Source organism: Aythya fuligula, chromosome 1 (assembly GCF_009819795.1).
Source record: "Aythya fuligula isolate bAytFul2 chromosome 1, bAytFul2.pri, whole genome shotgun sequence".
Classification (NCBI taxonomy): Eukaryota; Metazoa; Chordata; class Aves; order Anseriformes; family Anatidae; genus Aythya; species Aythya fuligula.
Window position 1 is genome coordinate 89,082,327 of NC_045559.1, and position 24,888 is coordinate 89,107,214.

General features: G+C 39.5%; 1 protein-coding gene across 6 annotated transcripts in view; it reads left to right on the plus strand.

Annotated features, from left to right (window-relative positions):
• Positions 1-24,888, plus strand: part of ST3GAL6 (ST3 beta-galactoside alpha-2,3-sialyltransferase 6) — a 41,076-nt gene that overhangs the window by 12,389 nt on the left and 3,799 nt on the right. For 4 of the 6 annotated variants that reach the window (XM_032200162.1, XM_032200180.1, XM_032200189.1 and 1 more), the window contains exons 2-9: positions 5,675-5,774; positions 6,464-6,532; positions 7,754-7,831; positions 10,715-10,818; positions 12,132-12,195; positions 18,485-18,580; positions 20,459-20,645; positions 21,806-21,943. In XM_032200162.1, the coding sequence (XP_032056053.1) occupies positions 5,686-5,774; positions 6,464-6,532; positions 7,754-7,831; positions 10,715-10,818; positions 12,132-12,195; positions 18,485-18,580; positions 20,459-20,645; positions 21,806-21,943 (825 nt within the window). In that variant the 5' untranslated portion in view covers positions 5,675-5,685. Of the gene's footprint in view, positions 1-1,420; positions 1,799-5,674; positions 5,775-6,463; positions 6,533-7,753; positions 7,832-10,714; positions 10,819-12,131; positions 12,196-18,484; positions 18,581-20,458; positions 20,646-21,805; positions 21,944-24,888 lie in introns of those variants that run through there. The other 2 variants (XM_032200171.1, XM_032200199.1) reach the window with 2 other exon arrangements.

Below are 24,888 nucleotides of genomic sequence, written 5' to 3' on the forward strand. Positions count from 1 at the left end.
AGGTCAATTCAGATTGCTGGGGTGAGAATACAGAAGAGCTGTTGACTGGACCTGAAGACTTTATTAGCACATTTTAGCTGAAGAATCTGTTTGCATAGGAAAAGTTTTTGGCCTTGTAAGTAGAACTGGAGAATTACAAGAGCAAAAATGATGCAGAAATCTCCTTGAAGATTTTGGACTGAAGCAAACTGAAATGGTAATTTTCTGAAAAATACAGCAGAAGTTGCCGTTCCTTGTTGCTTGATTCAGCTGGCAGGCAGCTTTGCTGAGGAGCAAAAATACTGGTGTATTTGAAATACTGGTGTATTTGAAAGGCAAAAATGGAATAAGATAACCACCATTTGCCCACAAAATGATAAACTTATTTCAGTCTCTTACGGTACATTTACATTTCACCATTAGTGGGGTGATGAAAGAGGGGGAGGCAAGCACTTAAGCCATAAAAACAATCTATTGCTTCTTCCAGCCTGTCCTGAAAGCGCTGTGCAGCCATGCAGAAGGTCCAAGGTGGATACAGCTCTAGTCTGCTCCTCTCCGCAGTAGATTAATGTCAGCAGAGGCTATGTTTCTGGCAGTAGTAGCTGATAAAGGACAAAGGTTGAGTAAATCTACTGAATTACTGAATCGACTGAATGTTAGCACTGCTGTGCTATTAAATCTACTGGACACCATTGCCTGCAGTTGGGTACATAAAGACAGACAGTCTTGCTGCTACTTCCCAAGTTTTCTGTAGTTGTTGGAGGTGTTAGGGAAATTTTGGAAATCTTCCTGTCTCTGGGAGTGTCTGTCTCTGCCTCTTGGACCCATCAAATGATAGGGCAGATAGAGCCTGATAATGTCTTATCTTCTGGTGCAGGAGTAATCTTTAACTGCTGGTAAAGATCCTACGTGTGACATCATGGTACAAGTCCCCAGTGCCATTTTGACAGAGAAAAAGCTTAGTTTTAGGGCGTTGTGGTTGTGTAGACCTTCAGGAACAGGAATAACTGCTTTATTTTTGTGTGGGGAGGAGGCTTGAAAGAAATATTTTCCAGTTAACATGTTGTTAAACTTAGCATGTCAACACTGAATCCCTTTTGCTAGAGATTTAGAAATGTAGCTTTAATTCAGGGCCACTTTGCTGGGATAATCCAATATATCTGCCTTCCTCATTCAAACTTAATATTTCTGAGGACTTCTTTAGAAAATAAAATTGAAAGGGATCACAAGAAATGATTAAAAACTTCTTTTAAAAAGAGTGTAAGGGAAGGCACTAGACTGATTCAGCAGCTTTAGTACCTTTAAGACTACTGCAGAGCTATTGTATTGTCTGTTACAGCATTTCTTTCCTGAAAAATAAGAAACAATGAACTGTATTGCACATGTTTAGAGCAAGAACTGGAAGAGGTAATGGTGAATAATATATAGATCTGGCAGCAGAAATACCTATACGTGTATTGTAATATGCCCACGTTTTGGCAACTTAACTTGAGAAAAATGATGATGAGAACTCTGGCTCGTCAGTCTGCTGCATAGTTGTGTCACCAGGCATGCACCTTGACCAAAAGGAAACAGTTCTGCAGGACTGGTGATTGCAAAAACTCCCAGAAAATGCTGACTGTCTTGAATCCTAACATTTCTTTTTAATCTCGTTTCATAGTTTTTCTCCCTGTCCCTTTAAATTTCAAGGTCCACGCAACACTCACTTCCCTTCCTCCCCCACAACTACAAGAGCTAGGAATTTAAGGCCTGAATGAGCTGAAATTTTCACGCTGTCAGTTAACTGCAGCAGCAAAAAGTTAAACTGTCACAAGACCAGGTATGGAGCTAGGATTGTTTTAAGATGAGTAGTATTTAATTTAGCAGTAAGCACTTTTTAGTTAAATATTAATGGTTTACTTTATTAATCCTCAAGGGTGCTTTCCAAGTAAGTAGGACAGATGCAAAACTTCCTGCGCTGTATCATTAATAATCTAATTTTAAGCATGAAAACAAAAGGAAGGCTTACAAGCATTATGAGGAAAGGTGATCATGTGATTGTCCAGTCCCACAGCTGTAGTTGCCTGCATGATTATTTTTATTCTGTATGCACGTGTAAGTTGAAAGGTACAGTCTATGAGATAAGGGCTTCTATCAGATACAGCACTTAACTGAAGTAGCAGAATAAATACTGGTGTAAGTGAAGATGTGTGGCTGGCAAAGGAGTTGGTTCTCCATCTCTGCCAAGGAGAGGAAAAAAAGTAGCCGCCAGGCTTGTACAGTTTATGTGTCATATACCCAGTGCATCCCTCTAGTGGGTTGGTGGGAGCTGGGGAGGACCCTCCTGTCCTGAGGAGGTGCAGGCTGATCTTAGAGGTCTCTTATTACTGTAGCAGCCCGACTTATCTAATTCTGTGATCGTAGTTCTGCCTTGGCTGGGGTGGGAAGTTGAGCAGCAGGTGTTAGTTTGGGTTCCCATTCAGAAATGAGTGACACTTTTTCTTAAAAGACTAATGCATCCAGTTGCTTACTTTTAGAAAATTGACCAGCTAACATCATGAACGGCACGCATTGGCATGCCGGCTTCCACTCCTCTGTCACTGTGTGTGCCATTGGAAGCTTTTTAGAAAGCAGAGGGAATTGAATAGTTGAGTTCCAGCTTTGTCCTTTGTGTTTTGTTAACCTCGATTGACCTTGACCTATGGGCACTATGACCTCTGTCATTTAGGTTGGTGAGCTTGAATCGAGATGCAGGGTCTTGTGTTGTGATAAGTAAGCGGAATGAGAGTGCCATTTTACATCTGAACCGTGTCTTTCCAGTTGCCTATTTTCTTTCTTCTCTGATTATGGGAGTCTTTTAGTGCATTATTTGCATCAAATGTGTTTGTTTTTCTTCAATTTACTTTCTATACTTTCTTTACTTTTTTACTCTTTGATTTTAAGAAGGGAGAGATGGAAAATGCTGTCACTGTTAAAAATACACTCATAATTTCTTTGGTAAACAAGGCAATGGTTCTATTTACTAAACCAGGTTCACTTAAAAAAAAAAAAAAAAAAAAAAAAAAAAAGTCTGTCTTCATTACAAAACTCTCTCTTCAAAGACCTGCATGAAGCCAGGCACTGGGGGATGGGATGGTGAGAAGACACTTGTATAATTAAAGACCATTTTGTCTTCCTAAATGCTGAGTTAGATACGCCCTTAATGATGCTACATTCTCATGTGTATTCTAGGCAGAATGTCCTACGTAAGATACTGAAAGTTGTTACGGATTTCTTATGATCTTATTGGAAGAACCATGTTGATTTATGTTGCTTTTGCTAATTTTTTTTCAGGCTCTAGCAATACTTTTGTAAATACAGGGCAAGCAGCAGATTTCTTTTTTCTATTGGTGAATAATACTGTTACACGATGTCTTTGTTCTTATATGCCCCTGTATGTGTAGCTTTGCCTTATCTTGGTTGCACAACTTGGTCTGACTTCTCAGCAAGGCTCTCTCTGTTGATGGAGATTTATTAATTTGCATTGAAGTCAACAAAATTGGTGATTGTTAATTTAATGACTTTTTCTGAGGAGTTGGTTCATTAAATGCTGTTGATTTAACTGATGTTTGCAATGATTGAATTAGGAGGTAAAATGTAAACAGTTGATTTCCACTTTAGTGGTATATTTTAGTAAGCATTTGCAAAGCAGGAGGTAATGCCTACAGTGAAATGGAGGGAAAAAAATACAAAACACAAAGAGCACAGTATCTTTTTCAAGTAAATGAGCCAGTTATGACTTGGCTAAACCCAAGGGGTGATTTTCATTTTTGGTAACGTTCTTGTATTTTTAGGCATAGATTTTGACAAAATTATTGTGAAAAGTAATGGTTTGCTCCAGAAGTTGAGAATGACTTTCAAAAAATTGCAGCTTATTGAGAAGAGTCAGAAGAGTTGGAGCTGTAAGGAAGGCAGTGTTACTTCTCAGTGAGCGATAAAAGGTTGAAATTGCAATAGCTGCCTCCTGTGGGTTACCCCATTCAGAAGAGAGCAGGATAGCCTGGAGGATATACATTTAAGATTGATAGATTATAGCTTGCTCATTGCGTGGCTTTGTTACTTGTAGATGCTTTCATAAAACCCCATCCCTGACCCTACAATTAAATCTCTGTGAAGGATATAGAAATAAATAAATAAAATAAGGAAGTGGTTGGCTTGTTGCACTCAACTCATTGTGACAAATGGCTCACTGTTAGGTATTTCTTCAGGCTGGAATCTGTGTGAGCGGTAGTAGTTTGCTTCTTTTAATACCAAAATGTAGCTGTCTCTGTGGTTGTCTTCTGACCTTTACTACAGAGTATGGTGCAGAGATGTTACTAGCATAAAGCTGTAAATCACTTAGTTAAACTGAAGGTACGAAATACAATCTGCCTTAGCACTGTTTAATGCAGGTTTAAAATAACAGCAACTCTAAATATTCTAAAAAACAAAACACAAACACCATGGAATTAACAACAACAACAAAAAAGCATAAAGCCAAAGGATTTGCTTTTGGAAAATGCAGCAGCAGTATGCTTGTTTGGATGTGGCTTGTTTCTGTTGAACAGCTATTTGTTACCCTCACTTTAAAATACATATACCTACAAGTAGGTGTTTACGTATTGTGTGTATTGAACCTGTCTACCCTTACCATGATAGGGGGAGAGGTGAAAATAATAGATGGTATGGCTCTCGCGTAAATTTCCACAGTAATTTGTGGCCAGAGTGTCTATTTTGGACTTTCAGAGGGTTAAACAACAACAGTTCATTCATAGATGCTGAAAAGGCAGCGCAGTCTGTTAAGATGTGAGCAATGCAGAACTTGCTTTTCCCCTGTCGAGCGTGGAGAAGTGTGAGCTTCTGGTATTTAGCTTTGTTTTACTAATCAGTGCAATAAGGTGAAAACTCTACTTGAAAAACAAAACAAAAAACAAAACAAACACCTTTCTCTGCTGTATCTCTAAAACGTAGCAAGTTCCTAAGTGCTTTTCACATATTGCGTCCTGATTTCTCTTCCTTGCTTTGCAATGAAAATAGCATTTTTCTGTCATTAAGCAATGAAGTCTGGCCTGTGTCCTGCCCACTCATCAAGTCCTGACACAAGGATGTTAGCTGACAGCTTCAGTGCAGCTTTAAAGGACCAAACCCAGACTTTAACAATATTTAGTGGTCCTTAAAAAGCCAGTAGCGATTTATGGCAGATGCACTGGCGTCAGCCTATCTGCCTCCTGCAAAGCGCGCATGGTTGTTTAGCTGTATAATTATGGAAACTGATGGTGGGTGGAGTAAGAAGGAAGAGAAGAACAGGTACCTGTAAAGGCTAACTTCTGACCCAGGAGGCTGGTTCCTTTAGGTTACCAGTGGACACAATGGAGCTCCTACTCTGACATGTCTGGAAGAGTCTGCCTTTTTCACCCTCTTCAGAGGAAACATAGAGTGAGCCTTTTTTCATATTTCTGTGTTACTATGCAGAATATGCACATATGTTAGGTGCAGAGCGGTGTTCAACTCCAGCTACTGGGACTTGGCGTGAGAAAACAGACTGGAATGATCCTGTCAAATTTGTGGTGATGGAGAATGGCTGTAATAGTGGTGACTTCCCTTCATATGTTGCAAGATGTAGTTTTTTTTTTTTTTTGCAGAAGTTCACTTTAATATTGTAAGTTGGATTTAAATTTATCTTTTTTTCTTATTTCAGGTCTACCAGTCATGAAACGAATTCTTCTGTTTTTTATCCTGGCTGCTGCTGTTATGTATGGTATACTGCACGGAAATTTGTGGAGGAATAACCTCTACTGGTATGGCAACACTTTGTTTGCTTATACCTTCATGCCCATATGAAATATGTAGGTGTTAGTTATGTGTTGCTGAATAGCTGTTTACTAGTAATCAATAGAAGGGATTACTACTGTGGATATATGTACTTTGTGGGTTTTTTGTTTTGTTCTTTGTGTGTGTGTGTGTGTACCATTATGGAATGCGTGTGATTGTTCTGTCTTGTCACCCTTCCTCTTGTGTTGGTTTTAAGCCAATTTGAACGTGTTTTTATGGAGAGGTCAGGACCTCAAAGATAGGAAGCCATTCTGAGTTCCATCAAAAGAGGTGCTCCAGCAAGAAGTGAGATCTTCTTCTGTGTCATGTCTCTGTGTTGTCCACCCCCTTGTGTGTTTAGTGTTAGCTGTTGCTTTAGGTGTCTGATAAATGACATAGCAGAAACCTGCCTCATGCATGGGAATATCTGCAGGTGGAGTGGGCTCCTTCTTGCAAAGCTGAAATTTGTTAAGTCCTGGAGGCAAGATTCTGGGAAGCAGGCCTCTGCTGTCTGCAGGGTATACAGGACAGGTGACTTGGGACCTAAAATTAAGAGTGCTTATTGCAGAAGTTGAGTTTCCATTGAGCTTCTAGTGTACAATTGATATAAACGGTTCTCTGTTGTGGTTTCTTTGTATAGCAAACCTCAGTGTTACACCATTTCCCCTTTTTGCAGGATTAGCTTTTATGGACAAACTTCTTCTGTGAGGGCTCCTTCTTCCAATGAGGCTAGTGGAGTTACCCAGTAAGTTCAGCAGTTGAGTGATTTTGTGTGCTCACTTTATTTTGTGGTTTTTTTTTTTGTGGGTGGGTGAGAGTAAAATCCATAGTCTTGGTTCAGCTGGTCATTGTACAGCTGTGTCCATGGAGTATTTGTTGTGAACACAATTGTAACATGTCTGGTAGAAAGGAATTTGTCTGTCATATCTCCAGTGTTTGGTTAATATTTATGGCCACTTATCAGTGGAAAGCAATGAATTGCTGGAAGGATGTTTGTTTACATCCTCCAAATTCCTGGAATTTGGAGTTATATTTGAGTAAAATTAGAGCTATGAGGGCAATTTATGTGCTTAATTTTAATAAATCAGAGGCGTGGTTCACTTATGTGATATGCTAATGTTCGTACAAGCAGATCTTGTGTGCTAAATTGAGTTTGCGAGACTAATGAGGGCATATGATGGAATGTGAAAGAAGGTCTTCATTTTCTCTGAGGCTGTCCTGCAAAATGCTGTCTCTGAGGTTGATTCTGGAAAGCAATGAGCTGACCAGCTGCTCCATTTCACAGGGTGCTTTCTCAGTGTCAGTATTCATGTGACGTCTTGAGGGTACTGAAAGCAATTAACCTTAATGGTCTGCTTGGCTTGTGGCTCTAATGTGGTGGTTTCATCCTTCTGTTCATAATGCAGCCCAGATGCAAGCTTTGCACATGCTGATCTTTACCCTCCCTTCTGGGCTTCATATTTGTTCTTAAAGGAGCTAAAACACCAAGACAGGAATGTGCTTAGAAGCGTAAGCCTTGGCCTTCTAGCCTCATTATGGGGGAATCACTTATCCCAATATAATCTCATTTTCCTTGAAGTACTCTCTGTGGTGCAGTCTCTTCTCATCTCCCAAAAAAGGACTCCCCTCTCTTCTCTGAGGAGTGCTAGTGCAACTGTCTCAAATGGCTGCAAGGGTGATGCAGCTGAGGTGTTCTGCTTCTCTGCAGGTGGGTCTGCGATCGAACTTCTGCTTATGGCTGCTCTAATAGCTGCCTAGTGAGGGAGGAGCACTGTAAAATGAAAGCCTTACTAGGGAAAATAATCATACTGCAATCAGAAAGACCCATCTTCATAATACCAACAGAAGCAATCATGAAAATTTGCCATGGTGTTATCTCGATCAACTTACTGTTTTGCTTGTCCAAGTTTATCTTGTTGCTGCTGCCCCTTCCTGTTCTTGCTATTTCTTTGAAATTCTCTTTCAGGCTGCTACCTACGGCTGTGGAGAGGAGGAACATGCTAGACACATGTCTCCTGAAACCAGCATTTGAATCTTTACTGGAGTGAGTATTCTGTGAGAAGGGGGAGGAAAGGTGGTGGTGATGTAAGTAAAAATATTGGTTATTTACATGTTCTGGACTATTTCACATTTTGATTCATCTGTGTAAGTACAGGCTTCTGGGTTTGTGTTCATTGTCGTTTTTCCTGGTTGTGGCAACACAAGTTGTTTAGTTTGTCATTGTTCAGCATCTGAGTAATATGACACAACTAGCTCAATGTGCTGATGTATGTATTGAATAAAAAAGTAATCCTGTATGTGTTGTAGCTAGTAACAGTGAAACTATTTTCTTGATTGAAATACAAGCCCTCATCTTTTTTTTTTTTTTTCTTCCCATGCTTTTCTTGTAAAAGGAGCCTTCAGGTCCAGGACTGAAACTCAATTATTCTGCTGTTAAGAGCATTGAATTAAAAGATTTTTTTTTTTTTTGATAGCTAAGCACTTCTGTAGCAGCCAGAGGCCAGATAAATTTTGAAAGTCTCTTCATTCTTTCCAGAGAGAAGAGTATAAAATGTGCAAAAACTCATCCACACCCCCTCATTTTAAATGGATCCTTAATTTTAGTGGAATTAAATTTTATTGAAACTTGGGATTGTTTATGGGTTTGTTCATTGGATAGGTGCTACTGAATTAAATGCTTTTGTCCTCTGCTTTAAGATACTCAGGGAAAGTTTCCTTTGTTATGAAGCAGTCAGCTGAAAAGGAGGAGCTTCTACCCAAAACATAGGAGGTGTCTGGTCACAAAAGTGCGTCTCAGATGTCTGTCAAGAAACACTGGGAGTTTTTGTTATTAGAATTATGTCTTAGAATGATCAAAGTAATGCTGCAGGAGCAGAAGCAGACAAGCTATATTGTTGGCTTTGTTTTATCTGAGCAAACATTAAGCATGGCCCTGAGAAAAGCTTGGGAAAATGTTTAGATCAAGTCCTGGCTGAAGCAAAGAAATTATTGCTTTTTTTTTTTTTTTAAGTATTTTTCCTGTATAAGAAAACAGGACTTTGATTCAGTGCTGCTGTTATTTTAAAGAACATGCAAGGATCTCAAGTTTCTCCTCCCCAGAGCCTTTGAGTCTTGGTTAGCTGCACGTCTCAGAAAGGTGGTTCTAGGTTCCATACCCGCAGAATGCCCAGGCTGTCTTGGTGTCAGGCACAGCAGGGTAGCTTTGTTCCTGGGCAGGGATGGACTCAGAGATGTACAGCAAGAAGAAGGTAGGTTCAGAGCTAGAACTGAGTCTCCCGGATATTTCCATAGGTCCTTTACTGGGATAGCTTATGTGAGCTGAATATCTGGTCTGTGCACTTTGGTAATAGCCTGCGGAGGTTGAAAGGATATCTGACCTGGCAGAATTATTTATTGGAAATGAACCAGAGCTAGAAGTGCCAGAATTAAGAATCCTTGTGCAATAAGTAAATTATTTATTATGGCTAAGCTTACCAGCTGCTTCTGAACAGCAAGGCAAGTTGTTAATTTGAGAGTTTAGTGCATGATGTCTCAAAGTTAGCTGTTCTTGCTCAGTTAACCTATAGCCCAGTTCTTGGTGTGTGGATTGTGTACCAGCTGAGCACATGGAACTTAAAGAATGAGACACTTGATTTGTAGGACTGTGAGAGAGCTGTGTGTGTGTTTACAGCTATTAATATTCTTAATGGAGCAACAAGTCATGTGCTGGCTGTGGGTATTTATGGTCAACACTCCAGGTTTTCTCCCTGTGACTGCATACTTCTGTGTTTACATCTTATTATGAGACCCAGTATGCAGGATTGCTGCAAAGTCAACCAGTTCGATGAGTGCAAGTTGACCTAACCATGAGGTGAAACTGCGGGTATGGTAGCATGTGACAGGATTGGGGTTGACTGCTCTTTCAGGTGGCTTGATTTTTGACGGATATGGTAATAGAGTCTCTTCCCTGCTATGAAATAACCTTTGGCTGTGGCTACTGTTTTTAGAAGAAGTGACCTGTTGTTTCCATCTTGATGCATATAAGGTGTGACGCACTCCTGTTCCAGTTTGTAGGAGGAATGTGCTTTTGAGGCAAACCTCCTCGTGATCTCCATGTGCTGGGCTTCTCATTGCAGAGCAGTCATGGCACACCTGGACTGGGCTCCTTTCAGACAGTGCTGCACCACAAGATGCACTGGAGGAGCACGCCTGATGTGCTGCAGTTGATGGGGGTGTTCAGTCTGTAGGACCCCACTAGTATTAGTCCAAAGCAAAATACCTGAGACGTGTGCAACCCAGACGTGGGAACTCCATACCTTCTTGCTGAATAGTTCTACTCCTATTGCCCCAAACTACTTGCTAATATCGACGTAGCCATAAAGTACTACTTGTTTGGAATGGGTTCGCTTCTCATATAAGGTGAAATCTGCAGGAGATGGAATTTTTCAGTTAAAATACTTTGCTTCAAATCCCATTTCTACTTATTTAATTGCCTTATATATATATATATTTTTTTTTTTTTTTTCTAGCTGCCACTATTATTCCTTTTTTTTTTTTTTTCCCCTCAGTGTGATTATTTACTTTTCAAACCAGAAGTTGCCTGTTGTCTTACAAGGTTGAGTTGTCTATCAAATATGCTTTCTCATGATGCGAGCTTTTTCAGTGCATGCAATTTTAATGAATCTACATAACTTATACTAGCGAAGTCCTCTTATCTCACTCCCTGCCAGAATTTTCAATTATAATGTTTTCCCCTTTCCTGTCACCTGCTTTCTTTCCCTGTAATTAAGAGTTTCCTTCTTTTGAAACAGCCAAGTATTATCACTCTTAAGTAGGATATGAGTCTTTTTAAAAGTGACTGTATGAATTATTGTCTTAATCAAATACACCATGTGGATGTATTAAAAAAAAAAAAAAAAAAAACTGTTTTTTTTTCCTCCTCCATTAGTGTTGACAAAATATACCCATTCCTGTGTGCCAACGATTTTATCAGAGCAGCAGAGTTCCATGGAAGTGATAAGTTTGAGCTACCTTATGGAATAAAGAGAGCAGGTATGTGTTCCCTAGGTACCTGTTTTTAAACAGAAATACCTAAATGTGATGGAAGGCTATCTCAATCTGTGGGCCTGATGTTTCTTGTTCACTGATGCTAATCCTTTTGGGTCACCTATCAGTCGATTACAGTTCTATTTCATGCCTCTTTTCTCACGCTTTCTGGCTCTTAATAGAACCACTGCAGCGGGAGGGGAGTTCTCCCTCTTGGGAGAGAAGCTCCAAAAAGATGGAAAGAAGAGTAGAGTTTATTCAGCTTCCTTTCATTTGAAAGTGGACTGGAGCACTAAAGATATTTAGCTCATGCGTTGTTCAGTGAGTGCAATGGATTTCAATCAACACACCTAAGTTGATCAGGGTTCAGAGTCTTACCGAGGCAAATATTCCCCAGCTTGGTGTGGTTACATCAGTAAAATTTCCTGTTTACAGGACTGCCTCCCCTAGTTGGGGGGGTGTTGCTGTGACTGCAGAGGGTAGTCCCACCATTGGATGGCTGCTGAACTCACACGGTGTTTGATGATGTCTGTTGGTAACGGGTAGAGTAGGTGGGGTCAGAGAGCCTAGGCCTTAGTTTTCCTTTTAGAAAGGGTTGTAAACTCTTGAGTGCCTTCGAGAGATTTTAATGATGAGCAGTGCACTGTTGTAGTATACCTGCAGATCTGGGCTTTAGCCTTTCACTTTGTCCTCCATCAGCGTAACAAGGATGGTGAGTTTTCCTGCACCTCTGGGGCACTGATGAGGGAAGAATGCATTTGGGAATGAGAGTTGTTTAGTCCTGCTTGAGTAAGAGATATGTGAGTGTCCAACAGGGGTGGGCTGGAGAGGTGCCTCTGCTCAGATTTGCCAGTGAGTACAGGCTGGTTTGATGTCTTCTCCCAAGATGTGTAATACGGTTCCTGTCCTTGGCTGGGTGGCCCCTTCTCTTAAGACAATGCTGCATCTGTTCCTGTTGAAGATGGGTCACATAAAAAACCAAAGCCAATTAGGATGCAGGTGTTGGAAACTCTTCCAGTATGTACTTGTAACTATAATTTTTTTTTAATTTTGAGGAAAATCTCATGCTGTTTTCCAACATGTGATTGTGGAAGCAGGAAAAGCTTCCAAGAGAGGAGCTCTGATAAATTTGAATTTCCTTGGCATCACTGATTGACCTGTGACTTTCAACTACAAGTGTTCTCAGTTTTGAGTTCATTTGAGTAGTGCATAAAAAATATTTTATCTGAAAAGGCTTTAGTCAGGGTGGCATACTTTTACTTTCATAGTGGAAAGCACTGAATGTTTTTATTAAAATCTTCTTTATATTTTCTTTCTAGAGCAATTTTTTCGTTTAGCTCTTTCAAGACTGCAAAACTGTGGACTGTCCAATGAAGATGACAGGTGAGATGGCTTATTTTCTACAGTTTTTGTTCATTGCATTTTTAATGTTCAAGATTTATTTGTAAAGCAGTGTCGGTGACATTATCCTGAAATCACTCAAGTTCCTAAGGTGCAGGTCAAGCCTACAGTGTCTGTGTAACTAATTTCAAGGTTTAAATAAGTTTGGCTTTAAACACTTGCAGCACCAACATTCAAGAATAATTTTTCTGTGAGGGAGCTTAAAATCCCTATTTTTTTCTTGAACTGCATTCGGAATGTGCTGTCTGAACACAGTCCCAGCTTCCTACACCCTTAAAAATTGCACACAATCTCTTTTGAAGTCATTACTTGTGTAAGTAGATAACTTTCACCATCTCTGCATATCTCAAATATTTTCAGAAGATTGTAGATTGATAAAAGAAACCTTACCTGTGTATCCTCAACCTACTGCATCTGTTGTCCTGCTGCACACACTTACTCATATGTATGTTCAGTTTCCTTTTCCCATAAATGACTGTGTCCTGTTCCCAAGGGAGACTTACGCAGCCAGGAAAGATCTTTCCTGGCAGCTCTAGAGTAAGCAGGGTTTGGTTCAGCATGGAGCATGCCATAGATAACTTGCTTTCCATGCGTTAGGTTGTCTTGTTTATATCTTTGTTAGAAGCAATTTCTGCCGAGATTTTTTGTTTGTTGATATTTTGGAGGTGGTCTTTTTGTGTGTGCATGTGTGTTTTTCTCTAGTTCCTTTTTGTTTGCTTTGTGTTTTTTTTTTTTTTTAACTTAGGGTAGTGTGGTTGGCAGAGGTACTAAAATCATGTGTTTACCAAGTGACGCAAATGATTTCTTTGCAGTCAAGTAAATGGGCTGAGAACCTACCTTATATGTTAATGTACGGAATACTTAATAAAGTAGGATGCAAATAATACTGAGGTTGACTGTCCTTTTTTTTTTTTTTTTTTTTTAATCAAGGAGATCAAACAGAAGATTGTTGCTCCAAGTCAAATGACAGGATCACATTTTAATCAAATCTAGGTGCAATATGAACAAAATTGGTTTTCAAACATAAGAATTATCTTTCTTTTTTTTTTTTTTTTTAATATTCAGTTTTCTCTTTCTTTATCTATGGTACTCCTTCTTTTCCTTGTGCTTAATATCTAATTCCAGGATGTTCAGATTTACTCTAAAGTTCAGAAGGAGGAGAGAAGGAAAAAAATAATAATAATAAAAAAAAGCAACCCAATACCTACCCTCTATGAGGAGTAGCATAACTGAGGAAACTTACACAAAAGTGATTGAGAAAGGCTAGGCTTTTGTCTGGAGTTTGAAGGAGAATGTCAAAGGTTATATTAGAAATTTATTGAAATGACAAGTTCACTAATAATTTTGTCCGTAAAGAACCTCATAGTACAGCATAGTATATCCTAACATATCCTAAATATATCCTAATAAGCGTCTCTTCTGTATCTTGAAAGCAAAGGGATCCTTTGAATGTAGATTCTCCTCTTGAGATAGAAGCATGTTTAGTGGTTCTGGGAAGTATGATTCTTTTAATAAAAGTAGGACCAAAGCTAAGTGAGAACTACTACTACTTAATAAGTAGTAGCGTAAATGAATTGAACGTACAATGACTTCATACAATTTGTTCTTTCTTAATTATTTGTTTCTTCTGCATAGCACTAATAGGGCATGAATCACTGTAGTGGGGAAGAGCTTTTAAATATACTTTTAGCCAATATACAATGGCTTTTAAATATGAAACATTTGGGGAATTTATCTTAACAACATTCTCCAGTAATACAGTAACAGAATTATTAGGCAGTTGTGTATTGCTGTCACCTACCACTGCCTCCTTGGCAGAATGCAAACTGAATTTCCCTGTAAACTTTTGTTGGCAAGGTAAACCTACTTTAAAATATTTTAACAAACGGTAGGCAATATGAGCATTAAGTTCATGTACATGAGCTATGTTTCCATGCAATATTGATAAAACTGTACACAGTGAGATACAAAAGACTTTTTTTTTTTTTTTCCTGAGTAGTGCAATTTTTAAAGTTTAGATTGAATTCTCACTCTGTAAAGGTTTTGTTTTGCAAAACTGTTCAGAAGGGAACAGTGTCACTGACTTCTCTGGAATAGCCTGTAGGGAGAAGGATTTTCCAGGCTAGGGGTATATCCATAGAATAGCCTCCAGACACCCGCTCCACCCAGTTTCTTATGAGTGGCAGACATTTTCAGGATTTCAAGTTTATCAGTGGTAAATTCTTACGAATACGCTTACACAATGCTAAGACAACAATATATGACCTCTGCATCCTCCTTTTACCAAATAACCTCAAAGGAAATAATTTGCATTCCTCAACAGGCTACTGGGGGGGTATGGGCTAAAGCAGCTGAGGTCAAGATGCTTTTTTCCCCCCCCCCCCCCCCCCCCAGAGGAATGCAGATGATGCAATCTTCTTGCCCTTTAAAGGCTACATTTCAGCTTAACAATATTTTTCTTTTATGTGACTAGGAAAATGTTTCTGTTAGCATTTCACCATATAAACAAAATTATGCAAACCAATGTCTAACCTTTAAATTAAGAGGCCCTTGTACACAATATGAATAGGGAAATGGTTTGAGTGACTAAGGGATTTCCTTTAGGTGTTGGAGATCAGTTACCATGTGATTTTTGCATCCATGTAGATTTCCTGAGTAGATTTCCAACATCTAAATGTAATCTCATAGTCACCTGAACCACTCCTATGACTGTTGTTATATCCCAGGTCTTAATCTTTTTGCCTTTCTTAAATACTGTGCTGGAGATTGCAAACTGGACCTCCAGACATCTCAGTCCATCATATTTCATGTATAGCGTACCTGATGTCATTTAAGGACATCAGAATTCACTTCTTTTCACATTGACTTATCAATGTGAAGAAAAGATAAGCATTTTTTTTAACATGAAAAAGGAAACTAGGAAAAAGGGACTGGTAAAATATCTGGGAATAACAGTTTGCTTAAAATAAGTACTTCACTTCCGTGGTCTGTGGTAAGTACAGGTCAGTTTAAGTATCTTTCAATGCAATCCAGCCTTGTTACGTATTCTTTACCTCCATTTCATAACTCAGGTTTCCTGTGAAGTTGTTTTCTGTTTGCATTGGTGTTACACCCAATGCACACATGCAGGTGTTATGTAGTCTCTGGAATAAACCATTTTCTTTTGTGCTTACCAATGCGATCTGTGGTACTGTGGACGTAGACCTGTTATCATAACTGGAGACTCTCCAGCACTGGTGGGAGAGGGTGCTGAGGGGAGGAGATGATTCAGAAATGGCACATTTACACCAAACTTCCTGTTTGAGTTGGCCTTTAACTTTCAGGGCCTGACAGAGCATAAAAGCTGATCTTTCAAGTGTGTTTGTCTGTTTCTGACTGTACAATGACATGTACACTTCATCATAAGTATTTATCTGCTTGTTGACTTTGATATCTATTTCAATAGTTCACATACCAGTGTTAGATGCTTTATTGGTTATTTGAAGGCAGCTGATAACATTTTTTCAGTACATGTTATTAAGATTACTGGAATCTTAAAGCTTTATCACGCTTCAAATTCCGGTCTGCTTTTCTGTTTATGTAGTACTAGTCACTGTTAAAAAGCAATGAACAAGATCTGGTCTGCATCTCTCAGTAAGAGGGAGTGAGTGGATTTGACTCGAGAGCAGCTACTGAGTTTCTATAGCTGTGTGAACCTCAGTTGCCCAGCTCTAAATTCACATTTAATTTTACCTCCTTGCCATATCACAGCTGCAAAGGGGAGAAACTGAAGAACTGCTCAGAGTCAAAGACATTATTTCAATAGCTAGGGGTGGACATGGTGAGTTCCAGTTGTCACTTCAATTCCAATCATCACTTCAGCCAAAAATGGAAAGATATTTAGTCTAAGGAATCACTTAAAATTCAGCTACAAGGGACAGAACTAGCAGTGTAGCCTCAAGTAACTTCTTGGCTGCTTATCATGATCAGAATAATAGAAATCACTTGTTTAGTATTTGTGTTATGGTGATGAGGTTTGTATCTCACAGTTACCCAGCTGTGGTCCAGATGATTGAAACTCAGTGATTTAGAGGCGTGCTGTAAATGACAGGAAAGTGTGATGTGCTTTCTCACTTTTCCTTTGTTCTGCCTTCATCACTTCCTGATGATGTTTTTTGTCTCTTTTTTTTTTTTTTTCCTTCCTGTTTCCTTCTCTACTGCTGTTTCTCCACGGCCCAGGGTCTTGCTTTGAGCTCTGTGGTACAGTTGCAAGTAAAAAGGTGTAATTCAGAAGAAGGGTAACTTCGATTCCCTTCCTCCCACTGTATGCATTGCAAAAGTTCACCTGCAATCATTGCATGTTCATCTGTATGCTTTCTCAGGACGTCTTAAAGCTAGATTGAAAAAAATACTTGGAAATGTATGGGCTGGAGTAATCTAGGAATAGAGGGAATGGTTTTGTAGTGGTAGAGGGAATGGGCATACTGAGGACAAGATGGTGCAGCAGGTTTTGCCCCTCTGATTTTGGAGGTACCAAGTCACATGGAATTGTGGCATTAGTTAGAAATCTTTTTATTTTTGTGAACACCTGGCATCTCCTAAGCTTTTTAGGAAACACTAGAGAAAGGTGTGCCAGCTTTTTCCATGTCACTCAACCTTCAGAGATGTGTTTAGCTGTTCTAGATTTCGTTGAATGTGTATATTGATTTAGAGATACTTAACAGGCTGGTCAAAGATATATATATGTATGTATGTGTGCATATATATATGTATATATATGAAATGTATAGTGTGTGTATATAGACATTTTTAAATAAAGGCAACTCCCTCTGCAGATGTGGTTTTAGAGCAGCAGGTGAAAAGCTGCCATCTCAACATTTCTTTGGAAACATGGTTATTTTAATAGTTGGCATTTATTTTCATTTAAGCTTTTCTATAAGCTTCAGGTTTTCAGCACTGGTTTTGGTCACAGTTTCTTTTCCCCTAGCTCATACACAGTGCAGCATTAACTGTGTTAACAATTTTGTAGGAACTTCATACAATGAGATGCCAGTGTTCATTGTTGTTGTTCATTGATGTTGAGTAATATCCTTCTCAACTGAAAAAATGAGTTGGACTGTCTGTGGAGTAAGATGTTAATTAGTCTGCATCAAGTGCTACAGGGGGCATTTAATAGTGGTTAAAGTATTCTTTATGACTTCGTATTGTGGTCCCTTGCAGTAAGAAATGGTACAGAGCCTTTTTCTTGTTTGAAGAACGGTGTGGGTTTACATATAGCATGCAAGGCCACAAACCTTCTGTAAAGAGGCAATGCTTCCTGAGAAAAATGAGACCAAGCCTGTCTAGCCTCCTTTCTGAAACCAAAGCACACATTCTGTTAGCATTGGAATGTGCAGCAGAGAGCAAAAGATATGAATAGATGAGCTGGGACAACTCCTTGGAGAATTTTTACTATGAGAATTTCATTTCATAAGTTTAGCTTCTGTGTTTACATAATGTTTTTTCATACGCTTTTTAGCTGTGAATGTATGCTAAATTCAAAAGGATGGATTACTTTGGATGTATCATAAGATCTAATTTTTTTCCTCAGTGTTTTATATACCTGGTGATGCTGTCTGATTTGAATTTAGTCATATGAAAACACAGCTTTTTTATCATCTTTCTTCTTAGGTCATGACAATGTGCACTTTAGCACATGCTTACATAAGTTTGACAGCTCTTCCTAAGTAGATGGAGAAAATTCAACAGCATTATATTTGTGTAAAGACCCATTGTGTGCTATTTTTACAATTCAGAGGTTTGTAAACTAGATTGTGAACCTAAATCTTGCCATTGTCACTTTCCTTAGAGGTCTCAAGTTATGAGGTTGTACAATTTGGCAGGAGCATCTTAATTTGAGTTAGAGCAAATCTGGGAAAGCCATCCTAGTTGGTAGACTAGGAAAAATCTGAAGTGTTTTGGAAGATGGTTTACTGAATGTCAGACACATCACTAACGAGCTATACATGTTTTAAACAACAAGCTGCTAGAAAACCAACATTTAGTTACTGTTTTGCACAGGAGCAGCCACTTCCTGGCTTTTGTGTTCCTAAAAAAAAAAAAAAAAAAAGTAGCCAAATTTTGAAAAATTTAGTGTGCAAAACAGAATCTGTACTCCTGTGAGGACGAGGAGTGTCAATGATACAGTACATTGGTTGTTAATAAATCAGCTTAATACTCATGAGGCAGCTATGTTAATTACAATATTGAAACAAGGGGTGTAATGCATATTAAAGCTCTGTTTGTTCTGCAGCGTTTCCTGTCGACGGTGTGTTGTGGTCGGTAACGGAGGAGTACTTCGAAATAAGACGTTAGGGGAAAAAATTGACTCATATGATGTGATAATAAGGTAAATGGTATTTATTTTTCATTTTCTTTGCATATGGAGAGTCACAAACTTTTGTTGTAAGTCAGTAGCTTTATAATTCAGTTATTATACAAATGAGAATGCATTAAAGCTCCCATTATTCTGTTACATCAGAATAGTAGTAGTAGATAAATACAAAAAACATCAGAATAGTAGTAGTAAAAAGGTAGTGTTTTATTAGATAGATGCGAGGGAGGAAGGAACACTGTGTGTATTCTGTTTCATGGATGGATACATGCGTGCAAGATGCTGCCATCTGAGATGGGTCTGGGTATGTGACAGTCCAGAGTCCTGTATTTGCCCATTGCTGTGAGCCAGCATCCTGGGCAGCCCTGCCTCTGACCTTCCACACCATGCCTGTTTTCCTTTGTGCTAGTGCATGCATTGCTTGGAGTAGATTAAAAGTAACACTTAGCCTGTGAAGTCCATCTCAAGGCACGTGTCATCTGGAGCATGATTTTGGTGTCTGTCTCTTTTCCTCAAACATGTTAGCTTGTACTAGAAGCATACAAGAGGGTGCTGGGGTCTGGAGGAGGGGTATTTGGATAAGGGAAACTGAAAAAGTGCTCAGAGGGGAACAGGTGTGTGGGGATGTTCTAACGCCAAGCAAGCTGAAATGGACTATTTAGCTAATTATAACAGTATTTTCTGCATAATAATAAAACAGTTTCTTCTCTACAGAAACTGAGATAGTAACCAGTAACATGGCCTTTCTGCCAGTAGGTGTCTTGTCAGATGGTATGCCTGAACCCTCTTTCATTAAAACCTTTACCATTTCAGTTTCTGCTTCAATGTTGTCTCAATCTCATTGTTACTTTGCTGTCAGTGATGCAAGGAAGCTCCATGAAATCTTTTTAACTTATTTCAAGTATTTGGATTTAATCCTTCAATTTAAAAGCTCCTTGTAGATCTATTTACTCTCCTTAAAATGGGAATTTTTACAGATGTCTGGGTCACACATTTAAAAATGGTCAGTTCTAAAAACAAAATTGCTTCAGAAATGCAGTATACATTTTTTTACTATGAATGAAGAAAGAGGTGATTTTTGCATATTGTATTTAATAACCAGTTGTGATAAAAACTTTGAAATGTTCTTTTGTGTACCCGCCTAAAACATTTGCTCCCAACCAGCATACCTCCTATTGCGAGCAGTTCAGTTGCATTAGCAGAGCAAAGTATGCCTGAGTACTCCAAAGAATATGCAACACAGCCATCAAGCAAAAACTGCAAGATGGAGAGTTAAACACAGCTCCTGTGGCACCTCAGAGCAGAAGAGACCTTACCCAGAAGAAATCACCTGCCTGCTGCTTACTAATATGTTGTAACACAAAGCAGTGGCAGCTGTACAGGAACTATTAAAACAAAAAGCGCTATAAATATGTATCAGCATCATTATATGCAGTCATAATCCCTGTTGCCATATGCTGTAGACAGTGGAGAGTATTAAAACACTCTTGAATTGTCTTTTGTGGGAATCAGGTCATCTAGTAATGTGAATGGAGCAGCTGGTAATTCTTCAAGCAAGATATTCTCTTAGGTTTTCTCTAGTTGCTGTGATTGATTTAAAATGGGAAAGTTTCTGCTCAAGTGACACATTATAAGTAATCATGCAGTTGTACTCTAAACCACCTTGGCCATGTTCCCATATGCACTTGATCCCTCTAGGTTAGCAGGTGATGCAGGAGGCACCTGATAATTGCTCATCAACTGTGTAACGTGATAAGTGAACACTGGGCCCCTAACCCCTTGCATGCCTGGATGTGCTGCCTGCCTTGCAGACTTCTGTGTGTGCCAACCACACACAGTAAAGACAGATGTGTGGGGCAGTCATTGCAATCTCTGTGTCTCTGTCCTCTGCAGAATGAATAATGGCCCTGTTATAGGGTATGAAGAGGATGTTGGGAGAAGGACAACTTTCCGCCTTTCTTACCCAGAATCCATCTTCTCAGATCCGATCCACTATGACCCCAATACAACTGTTGTTATCATCGTCTTCAAACCACGTGACTTAAAGTGGCTTTGGGAGATACTAGGTGGTCAAAAAATTGTGAGTTTAAATATTTACGCACTTCTGCACTCAGTTTGCCACACATTTCTCCTACGAGACTTACCTGTTTTGCTTTTAACCTTAGCCCTCCTGGTTGGGAAGAATGCTGGATCTCCCATTATGTCTGTTCAGTTTCCCTTTCCCTTGTATGCCTCTATTCTTTCTCACTCCTACATTCAATTTGGCTGTTCGCCCCAAAGCAGTTGTCTTCTCAGAAATATATTTATCTTGTTCTAGCACTGTTTCATATTCTGACACACGTGCGCCAGCCATTTCCCAGGTTATTTTATCCTGCACACTTGGTGAAATTACAGAATAGTTTTTTAAAGGACCTCTCTTTGGAGGTCTGAAGTCTAAAACCCCTGCTCAAAGAAAATGGGTCCAAGTTCAAAGCTATACCAGTTTCTCAGGGCCTTGTCCAGGTAAATTTCAATTATTTCCAGGGTTATTTCTACAACCTCTGTTTCAGTGCTGCACTACTTTCACAGGAAAGAACTTCTTCTCATCCTTTCACTGCACACCCCAGGATCTTAGTCTGATTCTGATTCTTAGTCTGATTTTTTTTAATCCCCTCTGTCTTTTTTTTTTTTAATCCCCTATCAGTTATTTAAAGATAGGCCGAAAAAAACCCACACGCTTCTCAAACCCTTCTTGCACAACATGTGCCCAGGCCCCCTACCCGTTTTAGTGACCTTCTATTGAATTTGCCTCAGTTCGATGCTTTCTCTCGTGCTGGGGCTGGAAGGAACCCAAAATAGTGTTTGTGAGACCACAGGCAGGCTTAGTTCAAAGTACTTGAGAGAGATCATTTTTGTCTACTTGCTCCATATGTTCTTGTTAAATTAGCCAAGTGAATAATAAGCATTTGTTGCCCCCAGGGCACAGTGCTGGTGCATGTTGTCCATCAGGGACTTTTCTGCAAAGATGCTTGCCAGCCAACCAGCCATAACCTCTGCTGTAGCCCTAACCTCTGTGTCCTGTTGCAGGAGCACAATTTGGCACATACTATTACTGAATTCTGTCTAGGAGGTTCAACGTTCCTTTTCTTCTTCCTCAAAGTGCTGCTTTTGGATTTTGCTCTGGCTAGAATTAGAGTTGCTACCAAAACAAATTCAACTGTGTCTGGCAGTTAAAAACATGTAGTTATTTGCCTGTTACAGAGTGCTAAAGGCTTTTGGAAGAAACCAGCTCTGAACATGATATACAAATCTAATCAGATCAGGATTCTTGATCCCAGCATCACTAGAAAAACAGCTTATGATTGGCTTCATTTCCCAACAAGGTTTCCCAAAAAAGAGGTAAGCTTTCTTCTTTTTTAGCTTTTAGTTACATGCCACCAAAGAAATAATAATTTCTTCATTATAGTGGGACTGTGTTAGAACATCTTTCAGGTTCTCATTGCGTAAGCTTGGGCTTAGGTGATGTTCGAAAAAAAAAAAAGAGAAAATAGACACTTCCTGAACTCCAGTCTTGTTAGCCAAAAATCTCTATTTATGGGTTTAATAATTAGTATTAACTATTTCTGTCTACAAGTATTGTCTCATTTCCTCTTACAAATTGGGAAAAGCAGATAGGCATTGGAACACAATGGATCTGAAGAGCATCTAGAAATATTAAGGAGTTTTGAAGTACTAAACGTAGGGCTTTTTTTCTTAACAAACAAGCAAACAAAGCAGTAATTTTAGCACTGCTGCAATTTCACTCTACTGGGGGTGGGTAAGAAGTGGGGAGCACGCAGGATATTCCAGACCTGCTCTAATGACGTGTATCTAACAGCATTCTTGAACTTACTGATTTGATGCCAAGCTAAGTAATGAGTTAACCAACATTTTGGATATAAAAAACAAAACAAAATACAACAACAACATTTCAACTGTCAGCTTCTGGCTGAAGAATGTTTTATTGATGAAAGGTAAGGCTTCAAGTAGGAGACCTGACATGGTCACTTCTGACTGCACAAGGGCTGTTTAACAGAAATGCTTGTACAAATGCGGTTCTTTTGGGTCACAGTCATTGCATGGAGCTGCTTCATCATGATCAGCCAACTGACACACAAGGAAACTTCTGACAAGCTGCTACTGTGGAGTATCTACCACAACTGTTTTTCAGTTTAATCTTTCTAATGTTTGAGGGAGTTGTTTTGTGGTTTGTTGCTTGTTTTCTTATGTGTGGTTTTTTGTTGTTGTTGATTATTATATTTTTTCTAAAAAATAGTGGTCTACTAGTGTCTTTGTCTCCCTTATGAACTCTCAAACTGAAATTCCCAGTTCGGCTGCATGCTTGCCAGGGCTCTGTGGCATTTCAGCTCTTCAGCTGAGAAGAGGACAGCACAGAAGTTGGGAGCTTATTGATCTCCGAAAGGGCCACAGAGTATCCATGGCTTTCATGGTTCCAGAAATCTCTTCTGTCTCTTCCTGTGCTGCTCCTTGCTTAGTGGAAGTGAAATTGAAGCTGGTGCTGTCAGTGAGCCAAGCAGATGTGTGTGGTGTCCTGGAGCTGATATGCAGGTGCAGGCTGCTCAGTCCCTTTGAGTAATGTGTATGTTCTTCATTCCTCTCCTGCTTGCTGGGTGCCCTTGATTGGAGCTGGAGCAGAGCATGTCTGTGGTAGGATGTAGGTACCCCTTTCAGCCTCTTCTGCATCCCTTGCTTCATTCCCAGGTTTTTACAGCCCCACATCCCAGACAGCAGCGACAGCTGAGCTTAGGTGTACTTGTCCTCACTTCTCCCATCACGCAGAGGTGGGCTGTGGCTTGGAGCCTGCACATCTGCAGTCACTCTGGCACAGCTGATGCAAAGCAGCTCAGTTAAGTCGGGATTCGTCTTGGGTGGTCTGTTGCATGACCCAGTCTGGAGCTCTCTGTATTTAGAGCACATCCCTGGGGGGAAGGGAGGAACTGGTGCTGCCTATGCTGTCCTATGCTTCAGCCCCCTCTGCCTGAAAAGATGCCAAAGACAGCTGTTACTGTCGCTGCCTTTACCATTAAGCCAACATTATATTCCCTGTGTGTGCATTTGTGCTTAGTCCTGCAAGCATTTCAGTTTCTCTGCCAGCAATATGATGGTATTAACAGAGCTGGGAAGAACAACTGTAAAATGAAATGTGCTTCCCCAGCAGCAGTAAAGTCAGAAAGTGTTAGAGTCATTGCAGCACCATGCCTGTTCCCACTAAACATGACTGGCTGAACAAAATTCATTGTGGGCCAAGATCTGTGGACATTGCGAGGGCAAGCCAGGATCTGCACACTTCAGTGACAGCAGTTCTGCTTGGCAGAATCCACAGAAAATCAGTTTGCTTGATAAGAACTTCCTTTGAGGCTTGGTTGGACAAAAGAGCATGCTTAAAGCATGAAAATGTATTTTATAAGTAGGTCTGTTATTATAATTACTATGTTCCTTTGAAGTGAACTGTGTATTTATGATAGGCAAGGGTAAATAGAGCTAGCTCACAACCTGTGATATTCCTGAGATTTCCAAATAAGACTAATTCTGACAGGTACCATGCCTGTCATAATTTTGGGGGACTATTTAATATGGACGTTGTAACAGGTGCACCACTAAGTTTATGGTATTAGGCCCCCAGGGTGGAAAGCTGTTTTGCTAATTGGCAGGAACCCTGGGCAGTGGTATGCTTTGTAAGTCAGTGTCATTTTTGGAGTACCCCAGAAGTTGTATAAAGGTACAAGAAAAAAAAATGACGTAAAAGATAATTCAATTGTGTGATTTTAATTAGGAGAGTTAATTAAAGAGTTGTTAGTAAGTTTTCCCTGACAATTTGTTCCTTTAGCATATAATACAAAGATGTGTTTTTGTGTCATTTAGTTCTGCCTTCTTCCTGTGCAGAATTATCCACTGCTGCTTTGCCTGCTTTGTTTTCAGAGGCAAATGATTTGAGCCTTGAGTAAGAATTCAAAAAAGAAGGTGATTTTGTGCTCACTTTAGGGTACGACTGCAGCTACTGGAAGTGTTCAGTTCATTTGGTCTCTGATAAAACTGTTATTTTAGCCAAGACTGGCATGTCTGCCTGAAAGTTTTACCCATTTATAGGGAATTTTTTCTTTAAGCTTCGTCGGTTGGTATGATGAAAGAAATTACCTCTGTGTACAAACCTTGCCTCAGTTACTTCCTTAGATCATTTTAGCTGCTGCTAAAAGAGCCATGACTGTTACCATAAAATTTACATGATGCTTCCAAAGAGTTCTCTGGTCTTGTAAGAAATGCAAATCTTCAGTTCAATGCTCTTA